A 26839-nucleotide genomic window follows, 5' to 3' on the forward strand; every position below is an offset into this window, starting at 1 on the left:
AAGGATCGTTCCCTGAGGCAGATCCTTTAGCAGTGCAGACTGTTTTAAACAAGATTTGATTTATTTATTTATTTATTTTATTGCACATGATGTGAGTTGTTCTAGCTACAGTTTTAATATATTTTCACCATTTCAAACACCCTGCTCTGGACTGAAGAAGTTGCCATACAAAGCTACTGCTACCAGTACATAGACTTCCTCAACAGTCTGTAGCAAGCTCTTCTCACTGCCTCAGCATTCCCATTATTGTATCCCTGGTTACAGCTTTTTCTCTTCCCCTCATTATATGTTTGTTCAGCTGACTTCAGGTCCTATACAAAGTAGTTTGTTACACTTGTGTAGCTTAGCACCTCTTCCATCTACACAGAGCTGCACACAGAGAAAAGCTGGAGCACACACACACATCCTGAAAGCACGTGTGGTAGACAGCAGTTGTGTGACTTTTGCTGTGTGTGCTGTGTGCTATGTAGGTGTGGTTTCAGGGGGAAAACTGAGCATCTCCAGCCTCTTCTGGCCACTAGGATGGATTAGCAGCCATGAGATCTGCCTGAGGTGTGACACTGACTGGAGAAGAGCAGGCACCTATGCTCAAGTACCTGAACCCTGCCATCTAATGGCCAGATCTCTGATACACAGCTGAATCAAGCTTAACATTTCTGCCTCCACCTTTTTTGATCGTAGAGATTGTCTGTTTCAGTCATCTTAGGTCACATCTTGTCACAGCAGATGTATTCCTACCAGTCTACTTAGAAGTGTCCTGTCATAGGTCTTAATAATAACAGGGTTAGTACCTCACCTAAAAATTCCCTTTGTTATAGTTACTCCATTCTGCCTTATGTCAGCCTAAATAATTTACTGCTTTGTTTGGCACATTCACACAATTTAAATATTTGCAGGCTTCAGCTACATCTCTCGCTCGGTCATTATTTAGCATAATCTTCCCTTTTGTAAAGGAATTCCTCTGTTCTCCTCTGTTTCCTTCTGACAACACCTCTCTGACAAAGACGTGTCTGGAGTTGGACACAACATCCTGCTTCCAGCCATAACAAAAATCCCAAAGAGTAGGTCTGCTGCCTCTTTGCTTTGTTCCACGATACATTCGTACACACAAAGACCACGTAGAACCTTTTCTGAGCAACTGCAACACCACAAACTTGTCATACTCGTTGTCCACAGCCAGACCTATGTGTATTTGTTTTTTCAACCCTACTGCTTTCCCAGTACAATATATTAATTTCAGGTTATTAAGAGTATTTGTTTGCATTTGGCAGTTTGATGAAGCTCTGAGCAACTCCTCATGAAATGAAATGGTTTCAAGCTTCTGGCTTTCTTGAGCTTCAAACAGCATTCAATTGGGAGTACTACACTCATTAGTCCTTCAAAACATGTTTTCCTGAGTCCTAATACAGATGCACAGTGTCACTCTGTAGCCAAATCCCTAATATAGTGAATCCAAGCAGCTGCCCATTTCTTCTTCTAAATATTCTTTTCCTGTTTTATAGGATTAAAAAGTAAAAATAAAAATAAAAGTAAAAATGCAGCTGTCCCAGAAATTATTGCAGCAATTCGCTATGTTTAAAGTTATCTGTCTTCTTCACCATCTCTACTGACTGGAAACCCAGTGCAAATGCTTCAGATTGAGAATAGCTTCATCTGAATTGCAAGGTTATCTTTCAGATAATCTGCAAACTTAATAAAGACTGTTTTCAGTCACACCAGTCATTACACAGCTAGTTAAAAACCTTCACGAATAGCAGCATAGAGCTGTATTAGATGCTCATCACTGTATCACTCCACTGTCTTCCGATAATCTCAGTGAAGGAATTTCATCACTGCAGTAGGTTTCATTTTGCATTTTGCTGGTATCATAAGTACCATCTTACAACAAATCTACTTTTTCCTCTTTTTACATCTACTATCAGATTATCATTCTGTATGAAAGTTGCTATGAGGAGAAGCATCATAAACTGCAGTTTACACCTACCACAGACAGTCACAATTTTCTAGTTGTACTTCTAGCTCTTGTTTGCATGGGAAATAAACACACAATCTAACAAAACCATCAAAGACAGCACCTTGGTTTGCTACAGAATCACTTGAGCATAATGACAACATTTCTAAAATGAAGTTTCAAAGACAGAACAGTTTTTCATTTTATTTTTTTGGTTGTTTTATTTAAGTGAAGCTCTTCTTTATTGTAGAATTTGGTGACAATTTAGCAAACTGTCAGCTACACCTTTGAAAGAAACTGGAACCTCTTCTGTTTATGTGCCAATCACAAAATATAAAAGACAGAGACCAAACAAATTATTTGAAATATTATTGTAAGATGACCTCCTTTCAGTTTTTTATGTCAGAAAAACTCATCGTTGCCATCTGGCCACTGGGTGGCACCTCTGCATATAGGCTAGATATGCCCAAACCAACCCATGACTTGTGATGACCATTCCATTCATTCTATAGCCATGTTTTGACTCTACTGCAGCTCTGCATATGCAGCCACGTTTCAAGAATCATAGAATCACAAGGTTGGAAAGGACCTACAAGATCATCTAGTCCAACTGTCCTCCCATTACCGCAGCTACAGCAAACCACTAAACCATATCTCGTAGCTCCTCATCCAGACTCCTCTTGAACACTGACAGGGATGGTGACTCCACCACCTCCCTGGGCAGCCATTCCAGTGCCTGACCACTCTCTGAGAGAAAAAGTTCCTTCTTATGTCTAACCTAAGCCTCTTCTAGTACAACTTGTGGCCATTTCCTCGGGTCCTGTTTGTTGCCTGGCAGAAGAGGCCAAGCCCCTCCTCAAAACAGCCTCCCTTCAGGAAGTTGTGGAGTGTGATGAGGTCTCCCCTGAGCCTCCTCTTCTCCAGGCTAAACAATCCCAGCTCCCTCAGCCGCTCCTCAAAAGATACCTAAAGTCTATTACTAAAAATTGACTTTGCAAAATGTTTTCCATTATTTTAACTTTTTACTTGCTTCTTCGGGAATACAAAACTACAAAATAACCCCTTAGAGAAAATCTGATTGCTTGAGTATGTGTAAATGTTGGAAGCTTTTGAGAATGTCTGACATTTAATTGGCAGATGAGACAAAGAAAGTATTTAATGATATTTTTTTGTCGTGTAATGACAAAACATGAATCATGTCTATGGTTGGGGGTTGGAACTAGATGATCTTCAAGGCCCCTTCCAGCCCAAGCCATCCTGTGATTCTATGTCTGATATTATAGTAGCATCCAGAGACTCCAAGCAAAGTCAATTTGGTAGGCAAGAAACAAATATGCACTACTAACATCCTCAGCCCCAGAGACGATTTGGAGCCATGGTACACTAGAATATCTTAGTGAGTGTAGAGCTAATCTTGATATTTATAATCTGGTCTAGCTTTAAAGCATTGTATAAACAATAATCATTAAACACACTTGCCTAACAAAGGTAGTATCTCATTTTATATAGTAAGAAGTTCAAAGAACCAGATGAAGCTGTTAGACTGAGGAGACGGAAATCCAGCATCATTCATTTCTTTAAACACATGATGCTTTTCTTTGCTCACGTTGACTCACCCTGACTCAATGAGCAGAAATATCACGTTACCACATAAGTTTGCTGTCTTCTGTAACAGCATCGACCGAAAGGTGTTTGTGATTTCAGCGACATAAAAATACTTCTGAGCACAGACTTGCGCTTTCAACCTGCTCTTTTATGTACTAGCACTTGGTTCAAAGCAGTAGTTGGAAAACAAATAGCAAAGCTTGTGCTCTTTCCTCTTTAAAGTTTGTAGTGTGCTCTAGTGATCTGCCTTAGACTAAGTCTCCACTTCGAAAAAGTCTGACTTCTAAAGACAGTGCTACTCCAGCAGCAAATAGGAGACACTCTTTGAAGAAGAACTTCAGGCTTCAGGAAGGGATGAAGCCAGGATGACACACCAGAGCAGGCCTCTCAAGTTCCCATAGGCCAGATGCATAAAAGACTGCACAGGACGGGCAAGCAAAGGGGGACAATCCAGGAAATACACTTTGAGACTTGGCCTTGTGGTGGAGCTGCATTCTGTCCCACAGGAGTGACCACAGTGCCAGGCTGTGGCTGAGGACTGCAACTTCCAGCAAGATTCCTTTCAGTATGAGATCCCATAGGATGACCCCCCATAGAGCAGCCTGGTGCTTCAACCCAGTGCTCTCATCTCTCCTGCTCCACCGGGTCCCCTGAGCTGCCCCTCACAGGAGAGAGAGGGGCAGAACAGGTGAACAAGGTGCATGCAGGAAGTTTGGCTTGTGCCGTATAAACTCACCAATTTATCTGTTCATCAAATTCTTCATAAAGCACACCCTACAATTACAGCAAAGGAACTCTCCCAAAACGAGCTGATTTCAAGAGCAAGATTAGCCCACTGCCTAGAACAAAGGCAACCAACCTGTGTGGTACCAGCTCTTGTACACTCTCATCCATTATGCTAAGCCTAATTGAAACTCAGGCTTTTGGCAGGAAAGCACTGAGCCACTTTTCGCTGAGAAAATAACAGAGCAGCACATACTCAATGGAGATTTGTGATTACAAATTGCTTTCTTATATTAATTTACTATGTAATTTCTGAATATTAACAATCTAAATATCTAGGAAACCTAGAAAACATTTCCTAACATACAATAGAATATATATATATATATATGAAGTGGCATATAAACAGAGTCACCACCAGCTAAGTACATAGACTTGGAAATTTTGTTTTGAAAAGTGATCATTAAAGTTTTACTGAGCTTTAAGTAGAACAGAAGAGCAATTTATTACAGCGGTTGACCAACTGTTCTTTGATAACAGGAGTGGAAAGTTGAGTTGAAATGATATATACAGTAAGAAGTAATATGCAAGTATTATACTTAGATAAGTCATCTCATGTAAGATGAGATGTTTTCTTTGCTGTTTCCAAACTAGATAATGGACTATAATTCCAGGTTTCAAGTAATGATAACTTCATTGCATGTGGTGCTAATCTGCATTTTCTCATTTGCCTAAAAACATGCACCTGCGGAGATTTTAATATAAATCCCAACATTTTACAATTTTGGTTTAAGAAACCACTGATTACACTCATTCAAGTTCTCTGCATATTTCTATGTTAACAACTGAGTGAATTGTGATTTAAGGTCATAGAATGACAATACTCAATCAATTTACAGACACGTTCAACAGGCCTGGTCTATGACTCTCATGTCTTTGAGCAGCCTTCTAGTTGCCGGTGTGCTTAGTTATATGCATGACAACAATTTAAAAATGCTTTAACACAGACACAGTTTAAGGTACAGCTTTTTAAAATCTATTTTCATACTTCCTACAGCTTTATAAATCACAAATCCAACAGAGAAAACTGGTTGGGGAAATGTTAGAAATTGCTAAGCCTATAAGACAAGAGAACAATGAAGAAGGTGAAAAAGCCCTCTGCGAGCAATATACACCAATCACGCTCACAGATGCAGCATGAAAAGCACTTCTGTCACAAACTCTAGCACAGCACCATAATGAGATGCTACCTATTGCACAGTACATCCTGTCACCCTACAGATTACCATCACAGTCCTTCATGTCTATTTTTTTTAAGATCAATGAATACAGATTTTAAATTCTTCAAGTTACATCAAAATAAATACACAGATATGGATGTGCTCTCTTCATACCTCTACACAAAACAGGCATTCTGCCAGCTTGAACATCATAAAGATCTACATTATGAAGTGCTTCTTTGAAGTCTTATTGCCTTTCTAGAAGGGACTAACTTACACAGCATGGAGAAGCAAGACTTCATTATTCAAGCTCACTGCAGGGCATCTTAACACTACAGAGTCAGGGATCACAGGCTTTGGCTTCAGAATCTCCTTTGCTTCATCTTCTGAGGAATGACAAGTTCTGTCTGTGTTTTTGCTTCTCTTCAAGTCCATTTATCACTCCCCTTTTTCACCTCCTCCTTTTCACAACTATACAAAGTCACGTTTCAGGTAAGGAGGAAGGTAAAAGAAAGAATGTAAAGAATGGAAGAGAGGGGAAAATGAGAAATGAAGACAAGCAGATCCTGGGAAAGGAGCTGCAGACACACTATGGAGAATACATATATATATATATATATATATTTAACAAGGATACTGTCTGTCCTGTTAACATTGTGTAAAACAGCATTTTGTACAATTCAGTACACTTACTGCTGCTTCTACTTTGCTCTTTATCAGTTCTCTCCAGGGTAACTAAACTACAATGTCTTCAATTGTTGGTTATGGATAGGTCATCCTCCATCCTCAATGCTTGTTCATATCAGGGGGCTTAAATACCTCCTGAGCAGGAAACACCTTCAAGTTAATTCTGTTAAGTGGCTGGGATGGATCCTGCCAAGAGGTCCTGAACAAAGGAAAGCATGCAGAGACTCCCTGTAATGAATGAAGTTTTTAACTTTGAGGAAGCCAAGGGAAGCTTTTTATTTCTTGCACTGATCTGTAGCTACACCTCATAAAAGAACCACCCGTATCTTGCCTCTTAGATTTACCAAACAGAGAGTGAGAACAGAGATGGCAATCAGAGCACACATGCACTACTTAGTGAAAACCAGTTTGATTTGTCCACCATTAGCAATAACTGTCAGCCACACCTACTTCTCTAATTCAATCAAGTCTATTAGTAATGAAAGCTTCCTCTCCACGTGACAAGCAAATTTAGATACAGTCCTGCTTATCTTTAGTTAAAGATATCATCTGTAAAATTATAACACTACAACATTATGCTTGAAGCTGAATTAAGAAGAAAAACTTATGGGAGTGAACTAGCCTGTGGCTATGCTGTCACATAATCTTAACATGTCTACCCAGCCTGGTCTGTACCAGCAGTAACTTCTAAGGTATCTGCTGAAGGAAGTAATTTTTGAGTCTCAGTGTCATGCTTCAGATTTCTGTCACCATTAAATAAATTATTTGGCATGGTGCTGAGTGACAAACGGCATCGCTCAAGTGAGCCTGTATGTTATCTCAGTGATTCTCATGCTTTGTGTACTTCCAGTGTATGAGCTCCTCATGTTTGGAGTCTTGACAAGATTGAGTATCCCTTTAAAAACAAACAAACAAACAAATAGAAGGATCACATGACAGGATTTCGGGTGTTCCTTTGGAAGAAAGGGGTTTTATACCACCGGGCTCAGGTGGCTCAGTTTGGATCTGCGTCTTACACTGCACAAGATGACTAACTGAGAGTTAGGTACAAAGAGTAATTAAGTAAACATCTCAAATCACATCAAATAATTGTACGATTTCAGTCACATTTAAATTTTAAAATAGTTCACACATTAAACTTTATCCTAAAGCATCACTTGGAACAAATGTATTATGAGTCTTGGACTTTATACGTGAATTACAAGTCATCCTGGAGCCAGTTCAAAGACTGATTAAGTCACTTAGGATGTCCTATTTACAACAGCTTGCTATAGAGTCATCTGCCATCAGCTCTGTAGTTACATGCTAAAACCTTCTATTTTAATTCCTATATTTGCCTACTTTCAACCCTCTAAGGTCTAGAACCAGTTTAACAAGGCATTTATCTTGTCATTTGTGACACAGCTGGGTCAACTTCTTCATGAGGGATAAAGAAATTACTAACTCAACTCCCACACATGAATCCTCTGGATTTTGGGAAAAACATTTTTAGTGCTGGGTTTTATAGTGAATCCTGATGATCTTTCAAAGTGTAAGGTAAAAAACCTCCTTTCACAAAAGGCGTACTTACAACTGAAAGAGATTTCTTTGTAAAAATGCAAGTAAACCATGCCCAAAAGAAAATGATAAACAAGTAAAGTAATCAACCTGGTTACTACAATAGCATATATGGGAGAAAAGAAAGCAAGCACTCAAGTTTTTGTCATATTAAATACACAGTGAAACAAATGACAGTTTCACAGTCTTTGGACTCAGCCTCCAAACTCAGACCTTCAGGCCCTCTGGAAGCCTGCTCCAGGCTTCTGCATACAATTACTGCACATATGAAAACACACTTAAGCTGGCAGCAGACCTTTCAGGCTGCAAAGCTTCTCCCTGCAAAGATACAGACTTCAGAATCTCTGCCAAGAGATTTACAGGCTGCCCAGGTGGAGTCTCCTTCTCTGGAGATATTCAAGACCCGCCTGGACGCCTACCTGTGTGACGTGGTGTAGGGAGCCTGCTTTGGCAGGGGGGTTGGACTCGATGATCTCTAGAGGTCCCTTCCAACCCCTACAATTCTGTGATATTCATTGTCAATTACACAGAGCTGTATTTATTTCTATCTTCATATGAGATAACACTCACTTCAAAGAAAACAAGAATCAGCAAGAGGAGGCAGATGAGGGTGAGAAACAATCGCTAAATATTGAAGTTTATTCTCTGGATAAAGAGTTTGCTTTACTAATTTAAGTGCTGTATATTGCTAAATTATAGATGTAAATATAAAATGGCATGATTTCGTTGGAGTATCATAAACAAATGACTTTACTAAAAGACTTGATCTGTACTCTACTTCCATCAAAAGCCAGAGCTGTAAATCTGTTAATTACAAATCTTTCTTGTAAAAGAAACAAAAAAAACCATATCATTTTCTATTAATGCTTCCATTAATTAATGTGAATAAAACAGTAACTATAGAAAGGACATCGAGGTGTTAATTTCACTAATCAAAATATTATCCCAAGTCATTCTTATCCTCCCAGTACTGATGTTTTATCAGCAGTCACATCCTATATCAAAGTGCAATGTCAGAATCCTAAAATAAAAGGTATAGCAAAAACTTGTATGTGTTAATTGGCATAATACAAATCAATAAAAGCAGTAAGGCTGACCTCATTGCAGCCTTTCAATACCTGAAGGAAACTTACACCCAGGAGGGGAGTAAACTCTTCGAAAGGGCTGACAATAGCAGGACACAGGGAAATGGTTTTAAGTTAAAAGAGGGAAGATTTAGGTTGGATGTTAGGGGGAAGTTCTTCACTAGGAGAGTGGTTAGGCCCTGGAACAGGCTGCCCAGCGAGGTTGTGGATGCCCCGTCCTTGGAGGTGTTCAAGACCAGGTTGGACGGGGCCCTGAGCAACCTGATCTAGTAAATGTGTATGTTTGGTGGCCCTGCCAGGCAGGGGGGTTGGAACTACATGATCCTTGAGGTCCCTTCCAACCCGGGTCATTCTGTGATTCTGTGATTCAACTAACAGAGAAATGCAGGAAGAAAAGGGACAAAACAAACTGATTATGTTATTTGTGCTGTTTTTAGCTTAATTGTATGTCCTCAGTCATTCTTTTTTAAGGCTTTACTACAAAAATATTCAGGAGCTGGCTCAGAGAATAGTTTTGCTATAGAAACCTTGGCAGACACTTCGAAAACCACTTCTCTTAAAAGCCTCTGCTGGTACCTCACAGAAGCCACACAGGTCTCATTAAGGAGAAGTTTCAGTCCACCTCTCTTTCACAAAGCGTGTACAGCGGTAGATCTGTGCCTCACTCTGTACGCAAGTACATGGGCACAAACAAGTGCCCTGCAAAGCCTGACCAGACTGAACCATAGACCACAACAACAGAAGATGCGAGATGACTGAATGGTTTTGCTTTCCAGCTAACTTTTGAAACTGGAACCACCCCTCCTCCCCAACCCTCACCTGCATTATTAAATTGTAATTTGGTCTAGATTAAAGGACAGTGGAGTGGCATAAAAGAAAGGGTGGAAAGCTAACCAAAATAAGCACATTGGTAAAGGGACTTAGGGAGACAAGCAGATTACTGTGCAGATGAAAATAACGAGGCTGTTCCAGACATATGAGACATACAGAAATCACAGAAGAAGTAAAACATTTTGGAATGTATGAGAGATGAAAATCGTACTTTAAGAGAGGAATAATAAAAGAGGCTGAAGACTTTTTCAACAGTAACTAGAAGGTCTCTTCAAACAATATATTTCTTACTCTTGGAGGAAATTTCCCGTAGTTGCTAAAGCTTTTGCAATTTGTTACTCTATTGCATACGTGCTGCGTAGGCGCCATATAAAAACACTGACCCAAATACTAGTCAATGCAGTGTAATCCTATATTAAAGGGGGGAAAAAAAGAAAGGGGGGGGACATAAGAAGTAAAATCTATCATCATTTGTGCTGCAGATATGCTGAGAATCTCACTGCGGGAGGTCCCGTCCCAGAAAGTGGCTATATCCAGTAATTGGGAAGGGAGGTGACATAATGATGCTGAAACATCTGCAATTATCTTAATGCTTTCAGAATAGCAGCTGCTTTATCAGGTTTATCACCACCACGACCCAGCATTTGACAGGGAAGATTGTGGCATTAGCACCGGGTAACTGCAGGTATGAACATCAAAGCCAATTGACAGGATGTGAGCAAGCTCCTGGGATTAATCCAAGTTACACAGCACACGTGTACGTCTCCAGTCTTTCGAATCAAGATCAACAAGGCAGTGTTGACAGCCATCCATTTCTAGTAACCTCTATGGTAACAGATGTGTCGACTGTACCACTCCATTAGTAGCTACATAATGATGCAGGATGGTAGGGAATGTCACACTACAGTAAGATAGGTCCAATACTTTGGATCTGAATTTGTATTCATGTTTACATGCATCAACAAACACAAACATATAAGGTCATATTAAATCTACAAGGAACAATAGAAAATAACACAAGAAAAAAATAATGGAAGTGAAAGACTATTAAGTGACTAAAACTGCATTTCATTAAAGCATTACAAAGTGTATATTTAATTTAGTGTGTAAATAAAGAGAGGAAACATCTCCATGAGATAATTATGCATTAGAGGATATACCAGGCAAAAAGTAATCTTTCCTGTCTTTCCTAGGCAATTTTATTAAGCTCTGAAGTCTATGATTTATTTTTACTTATAGTAAGTTTACTAACTAGAAATGTTTTAATTTGCAAAAATTATTCAGGACTTTTCTAAGACTAAGCAGTATTTGACATCATGTGCACCCCAGGTGATTCATTTCCAGAGCTGTCAAAAGACAATGTCATATATTCTTCCTTAATAATAATAATAAAATCCATAAATAATTTTGTGCTTCCTTCATTAAAGATCCTGCGCTTCTTTGGTAACTGAAGTTATTTCATAGAGACCTTTCTGATCTTCAGGTAACATCTATTTTTCTCAGTCTTCACAGCTACACATGTACATAAATCTTATTGTGCATCTACTTCTGGTCTTTCCACCATCCTTTCATCCCAGTCATTCCTTTAGTTAAGACAATCTACAAACCAATATAACAAATAGAGAAGGATCTTTTGTAAGAGGACAAACATCATTAACTACTGAAAAGTACCTAAGAGTGTCCTTGGTCTGACTGAGACACTGAGCAGGTGGGGTGGGCAAGAGGTTGGGAGCTCACCGAAGGGACAATCCGTGCTATGGAATATTATGCTCAGCAATAAAAACTGCTTGTATGTGTGGTGGCGGGATGTCATTCCAAAGTAACTCTTGCTCAGAAACTGGCTGGACACCTGTCTGCTAGTAGATGTTGATGAGTAATTAATTGTGCATTACTTGATGATGATGTTTTTTCCCCTTTGCCTTGCTGATTAGACCATCTTTATCTTGAATGAGGTTTTTTTCTCACTATTGCTCTTCCTATTCTCTCCTATAACCTGCTGTAGGAGTAAGTGAGTGAGCAGCTGGTGGATGCTTCATTACTGGTGAGGGGCAACCTACCACAGACTGAAATCACTCTCATGGAACTATTATTATGATCTCTTCACAATGATCTGTCCTCACGTGAGTTAATGTGTTCGCAGATCTACTTGTGCTTTTTTTGCTACCATGCACATACTTACAATGATCCAGTTGGAATTCATTGTGTTTCACTGTTAATTTCAATTAATGAAGTAATGTTCTTTTTATTCAATTCTGAGTGACTTTTCTACATAGCAAAAAAAAGAAGCCACCTGATTTAAATCAGTACTGGCCATAAATGTGGTCCAGTTTAAGTGCATGCACCAAATATTCAGCTCTGATGAGCTTTTTGTAGCAGTACCTGTGTATATGAAGCTCTCCAGGTGTAGCTTAGTGTTCTTTGCACCAATGTCATAAAGGGCAGAGCAGAAATTTCAGTTTCATCACAAGTACACAAGCTTTACCTGTAGAAAGAGTAGCTGTAGAAGGTGTCCATGGACAACATGTCTTCAGGAGAGCTAAGTAACACACGCTACAAATATTGCTTTCCTCTATTTGTGATAGTCCATAGGCATACACACACATGTATAATTACAGGGGAATAAACAGTCAACTCAGAGGTGGGAAGTAGCACAGTGACTTAAATGATTGTTTTGCTGAATACATTATCAAATCTGGATGCCCTGAGAAACCATATAGTGTTTTATGAATGCCAAACTGTAAAACTGTCCTTTGGAACTCTTAAAGAAGATACACACAGATTTTGAGCGTGCTGGAGGCCTTACTTCTGGGGCTCTGGAAGCCTTGGTGAATTTGACACATCTATTATTCAGAGGTCATTTGTTCCCAAGGCTGTTTGCTGAACTTTCAACCAACACTGGCTGGCTCTTTGATGTGGTGACGTGTTGCAACTGTCTTAAACATCAGCTCCCTGAAATCTACTCATTTGCAGGGCACTCATCCAGAGAACCACTTCATCTTGAGAGGATGAAGTGGGAATAAGATCTCTAACACCTGTCTATCATTGAATTACACCTTCTTTGTCTTGGGGACTACTCCTGGGAGATACAGGCCTGAAGGGACCTTCATTGGCCCATCCTAAACACCACAAATGCCCTGTATCCCTACACTACAACAGAAACAATCTTTTCCTTCCAGGAACCACTCACTTTGGTAAAGATAGAGAATATTTACAGCTAGATTTGAAAACTAAAGTCATAAAGCTGACTACAGCACCTGTCCAGAAATGAAACTCTAATCTCCATAAAATCACAGAATGGTTTGGGTTCGAAGACCATCTGGCTCCAACCCCCTGCCACAGTCAAAGGACATCTTCTACCAGATAAGGATGCCCAGGGCCCCATCCGACACTTCAAGCATGGATCATCTACAGCTTCTCTGGGAAACATATTCTAGTGCCCTGCCACTCTGTGAGTGAAGAATTTCTTCCTTATACCTAATCTAAGCCTACTCTTTTTTAGTTTAAACCATTACCCTTTGTCCTGTTACTATACTTGATAAAGAGTCTCTCCTCATCTTTCCCATAGAACACCTCAAAGTACTGAAAGGCTGAAATGAAGACTCTCCTTCTCCAGGCTAAAAAACTGCAGCTCTCTCAGCTCTGTTCCACGGGAGAGATGCTTGAGCCCTCCAACCTTCCTGAAGGAACTCAGAAGGTAGATTCCCATCCAGGAGGTTCTTCTGAGCCTGTTCTCCTTTACTAGCAGGAATGATCTGGTTTGATTTATGAGGTCTACCTGAACTACGTCAGAGACAAGGTATCATGGCTAATTATAAAAGCTTAGGGAAGCAGGATGAGAAAATGAATTGCAACCTATCATATCCTTCTAGATTCTCACAAATGGTGAGGAGTCATAGAAATGGGGAACACCCTTCCGCCACAGTGATAGCCTCAGTGCTACAGGCAGCAGGGACATCATGGAAACTGAATGTTCTCAGCAAAGCAGTTTCAAATTTTTGGATTATTAGTCAGTGCTCCCCACTGCTCAGATGCCCTGAAGTAACTTGGGTTCTTGGTCAAATACACCAAGCATTCCAGGTTGTGACAGCACTGGTACTGGTGACAGGATCACATAACAAGATGCCACAGTCAGGGTCAGTGTCGGAACTGTTTCCTTATTGTCATTTGTTGGTGATTCAGACAAGCAGAGGTCACTCGCAGAACTATAGCACCTCTTCTTCACCAGGCATTTTGGAAGCAGGTCACCAGCACCAGAAGCTGCATGAGCACCACTGGAAAATATTCAGTTATAGTTCTGGGAGGTGCTCACTATGTTAGATGCCCTGATCACTACCTACATTGTTTGTGTATCCTTCTTCAGCTATGTGAAATCCATTGCAAGGAACACAAACCAATGGACCCAGGTTGATAAAAGTTATTGAAAACTGAAGTTAAAAGCTCTCTGACAACAGGAAGCTTGTGCCAAGGCTAAGAAGTAACTGAAACACATGGAAACCTTTATTCCTCTCATATGAATCATGAGTGGTAGCAGCAAATCTATGGACATCTGCAGATACCATCACACTAAAATGTCCCTGTGTTTAAGCACAAGGGTAATGGGGGGGTTCAGCTTCAACTGGAAAAGCACACTCAGTCCAACACATATATCTGACCCTGAAAACAAATGACTATTGCTCAAAGGCAAACCAGTCAATTTAGAATACTCGTGCAGAGAAGTAAGTAGTTCTGCCAAGCCTTCTTCCCAGGGCCCTGATTTCTCTCTTTTAGATCTATTTCTGACATCTCCTTTAACAACTAGACCCTAAAGCTCAGAAAACAAAAGTTTCCGTGTTCATGGACTAAAATTCAGATGACAGGAAAGGCAACAAAGGGCAACCCAGTGAAGAACTGCTAAATTAAACAAGCCTGCCTACATTACAATATCCACTCAATATTAAAATTCATGTCGGCCAATATCCTTCATTTCACAGCTCTTTTCCCTCACACTCCTTATATTATAAAATAATTTTGTGTTAAGAAATCATTCAGTGTGGGATTTTTGTTTTCTTTAATTGGCATCCAGACCATCAGATAAAGTGAACAGATCTTTAAAGCAACGGAATACACTAAAGCTCCCAACAGTGCCACCGATTAATGAGAGTTGAGTATACCCACAGAGAGCTCAATATACAGCTGAATATTGTACTGCCTAGGAAATATGGAAAACACGATTCACAGAGCCATGGAATCCTCCGAGTTGGAAGGGACTAGTTCATCTCATCCAGCTTCACTGCAATGAACAGGGAAATGCACAGCTAGATCAGGGTGCCCAGAGCCTGGTCCAGCTTGGCCTTGAAAGTATCCAGAGATGGAGTAACCACTATACTGAAGATGTGCAGGCTTTGTAATATTTTATTATATAACTTATTTATAGGAAAATGTGTTCTTCTTATACGCCACTTGGGTTCAAAACTCTTCTGAAAGGTAGGACTGACTCAGACACTAGATGCAATATTCCCCTGCCCCATAAAAGCAGCAGAGAACACCACCTGCCCTTGGAGAATCACACCCTGGCTGCTTTTCAAAGTCAAAAAGCAGGCACCACGGCCTGCTATTGCCAACACGTGGCTGGTGACACCTACCTCATTAGATGACAAGGACATTTCATTTGTAATCAGAAGCTAAATTTATTTATAACCATCTTCAAGTGTAATGGACATCCTGCCAGTAAGAAAATGCAGTCATTAAAGCAAAATGTATGCATCAGAATGAAAGCAAGTATTACACTGTAGATAAAATACAAAGCTAGTAATTGTATCAGATTAATGCTGTATAAAAAATTAATGTCTAAATTACTGATTTATATTCAGTAAGTCTACACTAAACATCTACAATGCAATATAGACTGCAAATTGATGAGACCCCTGAAAGTAGACAAAAATATCTTCCAAAATTCTATGAGAAACAGATCATCCAGCAGACAGCCTGGGAAATATTCTGTCCAGAATGTATGTTGGTAAAAATCACACAGCATTCCTGATGAAAGAGAGACATGTCGGTCTTAGTTACAGACAGGTACAGCTGAAAAAAATAAAGATGCTAGACACAAACAGCTCTGCAATTTTTATGGAACAAAGCCAGAGCTGATGCTTCTAAGTGTGGGAAGGAACAAATACGTGTTAACACATTGTTGCTTTGGCAGAGATCCCAGGGGAAAGACTTGGGGGGGTTCGGGCTCAACTGGAAAAGCACATTTAGTCCATCACTGGAAGAAAAGGAATTCCACAGACTGTAATAAGGAGCAATGGGAGCAGAGAATTTCTGGACCTTGATGATTCTGATGAACCACAAACCCATGGATTATCGAGACGTGGAATCCTTAGAGCATAAAGGACTTGCCTGAAGACGGGTGCAAGGAGAGCGTCAGATCTGTAGACAACCACATGGCGGGGGGGATGGGGGAGGGGGAACACTGTTTAATGTAATTGTACCATGGAAATCTGCCAAAAGCTGGCAGGTAAATCCGATCTGAGAAAAGATAAGACACGTCCAAACAGGTAGACAGAGGTTCCTTTTTCTTTTTAAAAAGAAATCAATCACCAACACAACACTGTAGAGGATAGCAAATTAGTCAGAGAAATAGAGGGAACTGACAGTGAGGTAACTGAGGGTCCTCTCCAACAGTAAAAAGAACCTCTCATGAACTGACTGCATTTCATATTTAAAAGGAAGTCCCCAGAAAACTCAAACATAAATGCCCATCTCAAAACACTGGTGTCAGTGTGATGAAAACACTGGTATGTTAAATATTTGAACATGCTTGAGCTCACTGAGAGAAGGAATTTGAGCATTTAAAGCTGCCAGGTTTTGCCAGACACTTCCTGCTCAGTTCCTCCCCAGCAGTCACTCCAAGCAACGTGCCATCGGTGTGTGGGTACCCACGTGGAGTTATTCCTGCTCCCTCTATGCTGCCCCACAGGTTCAGCAGCCAGCGGGACATTCCTCAGTGCCAGCTCCAGGCAGGATCTCACACAGCTTCCGGGAATGGAGTGATAAAGTGGGGAGGAAAGACAGACATCCAGTTTTAGCAAGATACCTTAAGGATGCAGAGGGCTTCTAAAAATACTCCAGGCTGAATTACTGCACCATTTCACAAACTAATAAACTTTTACAGTCAAGGTCACTAGCTGCTCATGCCTCCAAGCTGGACATCTTACTATCACATTGTATGTGTGTGTGTATATAACTCACTCAAGAGTTTTACAAAGATTTCTATTTGTCCCAAATAAAGAAGATATCATCTAAATCATATTAAAGAACTGGTTAGTTCAATTAGCAGTTGCTCCAAGACACAGATATAGGGTGTGAAACAGTGCCAACAGCCAGGCAGACTCCACAGTGACTAACAGTACTGCCAACAGAAGAACAGAGTGGCAAGCAACCTCCATAGAATCATAGAATCACCAAGGTTGGAAAAGACCTAAAAGATCATCTTGTCTAACTGTTCACCTATGACCGATAGCTCCCACTGAACCATGTCCAAATGGTACCATGCTGTGTGTTAGCACCTACTAAGGACAAGCATCTTCTCAAAAACACCTGCAAGTTTGATCCCAAATGCAGGTGGTGAGAGCTTCCCTGAACTTCAGGCCATTCTGTTTCCAGTGCATGTGACAGAAATGGGTATCGAGCTATTCAATGGAAACCAGGCAGGCAACTTCACACCTCCAGACTTACCATCTGCACAACTATCATCCATACACCCCGTGGAACTTTTATGGGCTGCCTCTCCGCCTCTTTATTATCTCTTCACCTCAAACACGCCCTTTAAATTACACAAGGACTATAAAGCCCAACGCATTCCATTCTGAAATTTCAGATGATATGTATTCCTTCAGTGCTTTTGAAAGGTGCCAACTGTTTTTTTGGTCTTTCCTGCTGTTACTCACTATTTGCATACAGAAGCGGGTCAAAATGAGACTCCATTATTCCAGGCATTTGATAAACACACAGCACAAGCCTGGGAGAGACCAGTCACTAAACCAACAACACAGACAAAAGTTGTGAGAAAAAAAAGTCTTATTGTCTAAACAGAAGACAGGCAAGGTCTCCTCCCACTGAATAACTTAAGGAATCCAGACTCAAATCACAAGAATCACATGAGGTTAACTCAGAATATGTCTGTAAGGTGGGGTCAGACAGATGCGTCTTCCATGCACCCAGGTTCAATACAGCCAGTTGAAAAGCAGGTCTGGTCTGTAAGACATGTCACTTAGCAGAGTGCTGCGTCCGCATACTTGTCCTTGGGGTCTCAGGGCTGGGAGAAACAAGCAAGCAGCCAAATGATCAGTCAATAAGCTGCTTCTTGGAAGGAAGTATAACACGAGCACAGACCCAGAGCTGTGTACTCCTAGGTCACTTCTACCTAGGAAGACCACACACACACCTGGTTCTCAGATAATTGTAAGTGAAATGTTAGCATTGCTTGTCACAGAGCACTTCCTTCCCTCTACGGAACACCAGCTATGGAATCCCAGCTGATGGTTTCAAGGAATTGAAATGACAGAAACCAAAACAAACAAAGAAGCAGATCAGTCAGCTCTTCTGGGAGTCAAAAGCTAAGAACCCAGGCACACTCACACCCACAAAACCCACAGGTTTACAGTGACTCGGCATTCTCTTGTACTTGTCAGCGGCCAGTATCTGCAAGCCCGTTGTTTACAAATCACTCTGCCATCAGACATGATCAGCAGCATGCCCTTGTGACAGTGCAGGCTACCCTGCATATCTGCAGTACTAGAAAAGCGCTGACAAAATGCAGCAAGTACAGGACCAAAAAGATGTTCAGGTACTGGGGCGTGTGGCTTAAGCAACTGGAAGAGCAGAGACTGGCTACCGAATGGGAGCCAACCTCACCTTGAAGGTGAACGGGGACAGACAAAGAGGAGATGGACACAAGGAACAGAAATTTGTATTAGAATTGAGGGAAAAAATTCACAGCCTTCATGAGTAAGTTGTGGGGTTTCAGCCTCTGCAGATATCAGAACCCTGGTTAGACGATACCCCCAGCAATTCCATTCAACTTCACAGCACAAGCTAACTTCAAAGTTGACTCTGCTCTTACAAGAACTGAGCAAGATGAGCTGCAGAGGTTTCTTCTAACTTAAATCAACCTATTCTGTACTTACCATAAAATGTGGAGAGCGTTCTTCTAGTTTCCTGCCAGGAGAAACCATATAACGCCTCACTTCCTAAAAAGCAGCCTCTCTCACAAGTAACACAAATGCTTCCGCTAAGAGGTTCTCTCTACCTCACGATGTTAATTAGAAGCCACCTGAGACTTTGCATGGGCCTGAGCACCTGTGTTGTGGCACCTGCTCCTGGCCACAGCACAACAGACAAAAGGAGAATGATGGTTTCCACTAGGCCATGAAGCTTAAACTTCTTCTTGCTGGTTAATTACAGCCTGATACTGATCTGTGAGCTGGAGCACAGATCCTTGTGGACACTGCATTCCTCATGCGCAGCTTTCTCTCAGCAACAGTATCAGACAATCTAACAGTGGCTTACCACAATGAAACAGTAACTATAAGAAGTCAGTTCTAGGATACATTATGGCCCCTTGGTCTGCCTACAGTTCTCAAGGTACTTGCGGAATTTCTCTGACAGTAGGAGCACAGTAATTAAGATAAGGAATAGCTATCAAGAAAAAACAGCATATTTTATCAAAACACCAGTTGTGCTTTTCTTTAAATAAATTAAATATGATTGTTTTTGGCTGTTTTTAAGAAGACAGCATAGGAAAAGGATAACCCCTTCTATCGATCAGCCTTTGCCTGTCTTTCCCTCCTTGTTTTGAGGAGCACTGGGTGATGAAATATTTGATGACAGGCTGAGTTAGCTCACAGTACGTGGCTGCGCGAACAAACAGGCGTGAGAAGGAAAACTGTACAACAGAAAGTCTGCAAGGTGTAAGAAGTGACTAATATAGGAATAGTATGTACAAAGATACACTGTTATCTGATAACATTATATGTAGGCAAGCCATTAATTTTTTTTAATGTTTGTTTTGAAAGCTAAAGAGGAGGGATTTTCCCTTCCATGGGAAGATCTGAGCATAGAACAGCTCCTCATGTTTTTATTTTAAAATGCAAGCTGCTAAAGGAAGAGCTGCCTAATCTTAATAGTTTCTCATCCTTCCCACTAGAAGATTCCGTTTCCAGCAGACATAACATTGCCTTTTTGGCTATAACTCTGCAGATCAGATCCTAGGCCAAGGAGTATCCTCTCTCCTCTCTCCTGCTTCCCCCATTCTCTCCCCACCGCCATCTATGAAAGGTTTGTTCTCATGACTATCCCACAACTTGCCAAGCTTCACCTAGGAAATACAGTGCAAGCAGGGATCAACCACAGTTCCTTAAAGAAACCTGAAAACTCTTAGCTACAACCAACTGAAAACACAGGGATTCTGTGGAAAAAACAAAAAGCATCTTCAGCAGGAGATTGCTTACAAGCAAAGAAGGTGCCTTAAAGTTGCATGTAAAAGATGAGAACATAGATTTTGAAGCTCAGAACTTTGCGCTGTAACATCCTGCATGAAGGTGTCAGTTTGTGGATTCACAGAAACACAGAATTGTAGGGGTTGGAAGGAACCTCTAGAGATCATCGAGTCCAACCCCCCTGCCAAAGCAGGCTCCCTACACCACGTCACACAGGTAGGCGTCCAGGCGGGTCTTGAATATCTCCAGAGAAGGAGACTCCACCACCTCCCTGGGCAGCCTGTTCCAGTGCTCCGTCACCCTCACCTTACCAGGTAACACAGAGTGCACTCTACTGTCCAATTCCAGATGCTGGAGCTTCAGGTGACCTTCAGGTGCATTTTAAAGCAGTGAGTTCAAACTGGCCCTTCTAAATGGCAATTCAGTTAGCCTGCTTTAGACGCTTGCCCTAGGGTGAGATGAATTGCACACCAGACGTGCCTATTTGTCTTCCTTGATTATAAAGAGAGCAACTAGTTCAGATTTAGATAGCTGAAATTAGAGGATAAGGATTCCATCTCGTATTTGTACATGAAGTAACCCTAATTATATTCACCGTTTCAATAACATAATAATTTTGCTCACCTATGGCATTTAGTATTACCAAAAATGATGCAAAATGTCATCTTAAGACAATGACAGGCCTTTCAGACAGGTTTTCTCTCATTCTAAATAAACTGATCCAGTGCTTTTTGTATAAAGGCATTATTTACCAGCACGTGAAAAGACTTCCAGCATCTCACTTGTTTGTCTAACATGTTATTTCACAGTATCACAGTCTGGTGTGGGTTGGAAGGGACCTTAGAGATCATCAAGTCCCACCCCCGGGATTCGAGCCTCCTGTGTAGCAGAGCGGCACTTGCGCCACAGGGTAACTCCATAACCTCAGCAAAGAGAGGATGTTAAGGGAACAAAATAATCGCCTTCTTCAAGTCCCCTGTGCCAAAATAAGCTCATCTAATTCTTCTGATTATAGCATTTTACCTACAGATACTACTTCTATCTACAGATGTTGTCCTGCCTATGTCCTGAGGCTATTTCAGGCACAGTAAAGAACTCTTCTGCATACTCAATGCAGGCAGGAAGCCACTAGAGAAAGAAGGCTGAATTGCTTGGTACAAATCCCAAGAGGAAGGGAGAGATGGAACAAGGGAACATGACAAAGAGGAAAGGAGCAAATGATACAGCAGCATTAACAGCAGACCATGAAAACCGGTTTTCCACATCTAGACAAATGATGTTCACTGAAGAGGTGTTCATTCAATATTTAATAATCATTTTAGCACTCCATGTATTATTAAATGCCAGCTGGATGCATTTGCACTCAATCTATTGGGTTTTTTTACCTAGGTGTTTTTCAAAATGATGTTTTATCTCTCGACAGTTTCCCAACTGTTCTCCACTGGAATGCACTGCCCAGGGAGGTGGTGGAGTCACTGACCCTGTGGGTGTTCAAGGAACGACTGGATGTTGTGTTGAGGGACATGGTTTAGTAGGAGCTATTAGTAATAGGTGAACGGTTGGACTGGATGATCTTTTAGGTCTTTTCCAACCTTGGTGATTCTATGATTCAAAGCATCTTTTTATTTGTCGCCATTACAAAGTGTGGATCTGACACACTAAAACCAAAAGTGTCGTGTCTGGTACCTGATCTGAAAAGGCTAGAATCTGTTTTTTCAGAGCAGTCCTCATTTTAGTAGATATTTACCCCTTCAGGACAGAGCTTATATTGCCTCAGTGGTACTCAGCACTACTGTGGGTCAGGTTCACCTGAATATAGTGGGGTACATCATCCCCACAAAAATAAATATGCAGCAAACATAGAAGCACTCACAAACTAAGGAAAATTCTTTGATTAGTGAATGGCATGGATACATTGCATTCTTTATGATCCCTTTTTTCTATAATTAAGGGAGAACAAATGAAAACAAAATACTATTGTGGATTAAATTTTGAGCAAAACTCTGCATTTTTTAATCTTGATAGTTTAACGGAACTTCTTTCCTGTATAAATCAAAACGAATAAATCTGTATTCCTAAGGCACTATGGATGACCAAGAATTATACTGCAGAACTAATTACCCTTTCTCATTTCCATCTTCCACAAATTAAATGCAACCGACAACCCTTCTAGACACCCACATTCCATCTTGCAAAAAGCACAGGTGAACAATTAGGTACTGGAATAGGCTCCCCAGGGAGGTGGTTGGATCGCCATCCCTGGTTGTGTTTAAGAGCCGTTTGGATGTGGTACTCAGGGATTTAGTGTAGGTTTTCTAGAGTTAGGGTACTGGTTAGGCTGCGGTTGGACTTGATGATCTTCAAGGTCTTTTCCAACCTGGGTAATTCTATGATTCTATGATTGAATCTTTCTTTCAACTACACAAGCATAAGTTCACACACATACCCGAAGTACACTGAATAAACAGTTCCTATTTTACCATGCAATGCAGCTGACTGTGTGACAGTTTCCTGCATTTTGTTCTTGTCAATCAATCAAGCTACTAATATTCTGCCGCATTACGAGCTCTGTTTTTAATAGGATGAAACACTTACTATTTCCACAATACAATGTTGCACACGGGCTGTAGAGCATGATTACCTCAGTTCTTCTAACACAGAAATCAAAGAAGAGCAGCTGAAAGGAAATGGTCCCAGTACCACTTTCTCTGCTTGCAACACATTTCCTCACCCATCTCTTGAATGTGTGTGTTCCTCTCTGAGATAACATCTAATTATTCCGCAGTCTGACTAACCTTGGATGCAGCCTAATACTAAGTTTCTCATTGCTTTTTTTTTGCTTCCTACCGATCCTAATTCATGTTTGCATCCCTGCCAAATCAGTGTAGAATAACAGTCACAGAGTTTTCTTTGCCTTCGTGTTTAGTATGTTGATGAGGATGAGCTGAGTTGAATTTAATCAGGAGAGAGCACAGTAAAAGTAAGACGGGCTATTGCTGATGGTAGCAGTCCAAGCAGTCCCAATACTAATGCAGAGAATTACCTGTGCTTCTTGAAACTTAGGAATTAATAAGCTGCAAAAATGTTTTGATGCCAATGTGTTTTGGGCAAGAACCAAACTATTGTGATTTATGCATGAGCCAGTTTAGAGCTGGACTGAAATAACGAGTCTGGTCTTGATCAACAAATACCAAAGGCTCCAGAATAACAGCGTAGCACCACACTAAACAATCACACCCCAAAGACAGACAATCTTCTTTGTCCTCCGGTTCCCAGCTTCCTCCTCCAAAGTTCAAACCAAAGTCATTGCCTTCATTTTTCAAGCTGCCCTTGGGTGGAGATCCTTCAATGTCCAACACATGTCAGCTCTGCAGGCTGTCTGATGTATGGAAGTCACAAGCTTCATGACTTTCAAGGGACCGAGTGAAGTTTAGTTTCTTTAAATGGTGCAGTTTTCTAAGGTTTGGTGGCAACTGTCATTCTTTCCCATTCTCTTCCAGTCACGCTTCTGCTGTTCAGAGGCTCCAGATTGTAACTATTACCTCTGGCAATGAAACTATAGGAGTTTGTGCTGGAAAAAGAGACCAGGGGAGTTCATCCGGAGACACTCAAGAATATAAGTAGCGTAACACAAACTGTATCAAGGCACGAGAATTCACACTCACCGCCACAAGTTTAAAGGAGTTGAGCTGCTCTCTTGCTTTATTAATGCTAGGATACCCGCTAACATGCTGGCTACTGCTCTTCAAGATAAGTAACCTAACAGCAAAAATAAGTATTGGCTACCTAAAAAAAATAATAACAGACAGGTAACACAGACAGAGCAGCCTGTATGCTCTGAAGATGACCAAGTGCAGTTAATGATGTGAACATAAACAAGTACGTCCATGTGCTCAAGCACAAGCCCAACCTGTTGTCAATAGTAGGACTGGTTCCCCGATCAGAAGGCAAAGAAAACTATTTCATAATGAGAGTTATAAACCTATTCCAGAAGCCTTGCAGTTAGGAGATTCCACTCACATTTTAAGCACAGAACTTGATAACATTACACAGGAAAGACATTCTCCCATTTTTTCCAGGTGTAACAACTGAATCTGAACTCCTTTAACACACTGCTGCCCTGGTTTGGCACTGCAGAGCTAGTGAGCTATCGATATGGGAGACTGAGGAACTGGCAGCTTGATGAAAGATCTCTTCCCTTTTCCTCACCACTCACCTGACCGCATCTCAACACCAGTTCCGGGCCCCCTCAACACGAAGCAAAGCAGACAAACTGCAGTGCCTCAAGGTGCTGGGAGCCTGCAGCACTTACCCTGGGAGGAGAGGCTGTGAAGTGTGGCTTCTGCAGCTCAGGGAGAGGCAGCCTTGGTCCAGCAGTACCTGCTGACACCCAAGTGAGGGTCTCCAAGAAGGGCCAGCAGGTTCCTCAGTGGGACACAGCCAGAGGAGAGGCCAAAACCAGAACGAAGTGATGTTCCAGCCTTGTACCAGGATTAGCTTCCCTTGATGCAATCAGCAATGCAGCTTGCCTAGAGAGGCTGCTCTCTGTTCTTTGAAGGTCTCAAAGCCCAGCAGGGCACAGTGCTGTGGTCTGAGCGCAGAGCCCGCCCGGCTCCCCTCCAGCTAAGCTGTGATCTGCTGCTGACAGAGCACCGGGATTCACTTTATCAGCCTTGGGGGAGGTGGAAGAGGGACCTGTTCCTGGTTGAGGTCACCTGCAGCAGCGCCCTGCGCTCGGATACCCAGTGGCATCATCAGACCCAGATTTCCTGGATTAGTAGCTCTGTAAATCAGACTTCGCAGTACTTTCCCTACACAAACACGAACATGAACTACCTCTGTCTTTCATTCACGGAATACTTTGGTATTTGAAGTTTCCAGTATTTCATCAGAGTACCAAACACACGCATCATTAGATCATACTTCAACCAAGTCTGCCCACCTGCACCACGTCCACTTTTAGGCACATACCAATGTTTGCAGTGCAACTACTACATACACGTTTAAAACACCACACAGAGCCACCCACAGAGCTCAGTTTCCTCAGCCCGGACCAAACACCCATTAACGCTGCCGTGTACCGCACAGCTCGCACATCGCGTTGCCAGCTCGGAGCAGCTCGAAGTTGCCAGCTCGGAGAGCCGTGAGCTCATCGCTCCCTGCCGGCTCCCACCTTCCCGTCGGGGGCCTCAGCCGCTCGGCAGCTCCCGGCTCCCACCCGGCCGTGCCCTCCCGCCCGCTCTTACCTCAGCGGCGGCGGCTCCTGGATGCCGAGGGGCGCGGCGGTCGGCGTGCCGCGGGCGGGCGGCTGCGGCTCCTTTCTCTTCGGGCGCCACTGAGGGAACGCGGAGCGCCGCTTGGGCGCGACGGAGAGGGGCCGGCGGCGGGGGGAGGCGGCCGCCCCTTCGGGCTCCGAGTCTTCGGACTCGCTGCGGCCGAAGAGGCGCTGGAAGCGGCCGCGCCGCGCCATGCCGGGCTCCGCTCCGCGGCGGCGAGAAGAGAGGGGCTGCGCCGGGGTGCCCGCCCGCCGGCGGCCGGAGCCGGGGCGGCAGCGAGGGCAGCGCTGCGCGGGTGGCGGTCTCTCCGCGGGCATGGACGGGGCGCGCCGGTGGTTGCCGCCCGGCGCGGTGTATGCGTTATTAAGGCGATCGCCTCCCGCCGTCCCTGCCCACCGCCGGCCGGCCCGGTCCCTCCCCGCCGAGGGAGCCGCGCCGCGGCAGGTTCCCCGCCGGTGGCACAGGAAGGGAGCGGCTGGCGCGCGATCCGTGCCCAGGGTGCGCATTAGGGGCCATTATCTTGTTGTTGCGCTCCGACGGCCCTCGGGGCCGAGCCGGGCTCTTGCGCCACCGGAGGGAAAAGGCAGCGCCGTGGGGGCCCGACACACAGCGGAGCCGCGGCCGGGCACGGACCCACCGTCGGTGGACGCCGCCGAGGGGGCTCCGCCAGACCGAGAGCTGTCCTGGCCCTGCAGCCCTGCTCTGTGCACCACTGCCCGCCGCGTTAATTACTGAGCTGCTTATCCATCTCCCTGGGGAGAACTTCTGCCATCCGGCCGGCTCTTCGTTAAGCCGAGAAGTAAAAATCGAGCCCTTTGGTGGGGGCGGGGAGGGGTGGGGGAGGGTAAATGATTTTCACAGAAATCCCAAGTTGGAAGGGACCCACAAGGATCAGCGAATCCAACTCCCGGCTCCACGGAGCACCAACCAATATCGAGCCGCACGTCTGTGAGTGCTGTGCCAGCACTCCTTGAACTCCCGCATCGGGACCATGCCCACCGCCCTCTGGCAAACACCCTGTCCCTAACCTCTACCCCGACCCTCCCCTGGCACAGCTCCATGCCGTTCCCTCGGGCCCTGTCGCTGTCACACAGAGCAGAGCTCAGCGCTGGCCTCCGCTCCCTGTGAGGAGCTGCAGCCGCCATCAGGCCTCCATCAGCTCCTCTGCTCTGGGCTGAGCAAACCCAGGGACCTCAGCAGCTACCGGTATGTCTTTGTAGCTCTCCTTTGGATGCTCTCTAATAGTTTCACAGTGGAGAATAGCGTCTGTCCTAAATTCTTACAACCAGCACATATCTGTGCACAACACAACACAGCAGCGCTAACATTTTGGCAGTATCTTGTCTCTTCTGACATTGCTCATTGCTGCAAAGACATTGAGATTATAGTCTGTCAAAAATGGTAACGTGAGCTAATGAAAATGCTG

The 26839-nt window shown here is 42.9% G+C and overlaps 1 protein-coding gene across 3 annotated transcripts in view; it reads right to left on the bottom strand.

The window, feature by feature from the left end:
- CRYBG1 (crystallin beta-gamma domain containing 1) overlaps positions 1-25952 on the bottom strand; it is a 93679-nt gene extending 67727 nt beyond the window's left edge. The window contains exon 1 of one of the 3 annotated variants that reach the window (XM_032443287.2): positions 25384-25952. In XM_032443287.2, the coding sequence (XP_032299178.2) occupies positions 25384-25919 (536 nt within the window). In that variant the 5' untranslated portion in view covers positions 25920-25952. Of the gene's footprint in view, positions 1-24449; positions 24604-25383 lie in introns of those variants that run through there. The other 2 variants (XM_085543661.1, XM_085543662.1) reach the window with 2 other exon arrangements.
- Positions 25953-26839: the final 887 nt, after the last annotated feature.

Source organism: Coturnix japonica, chromosome 3, assembly GCF_054131305.1.
Source record: "Coturnix japonica strain WE chromosome 3, WE-NBRP24, whole genome shotgun sequence".
NCBI lineage: Eukaryota > Metazoa > Chordata > Aves > Galliformes > Phasianidae > Coturnix > Coturnix japonica.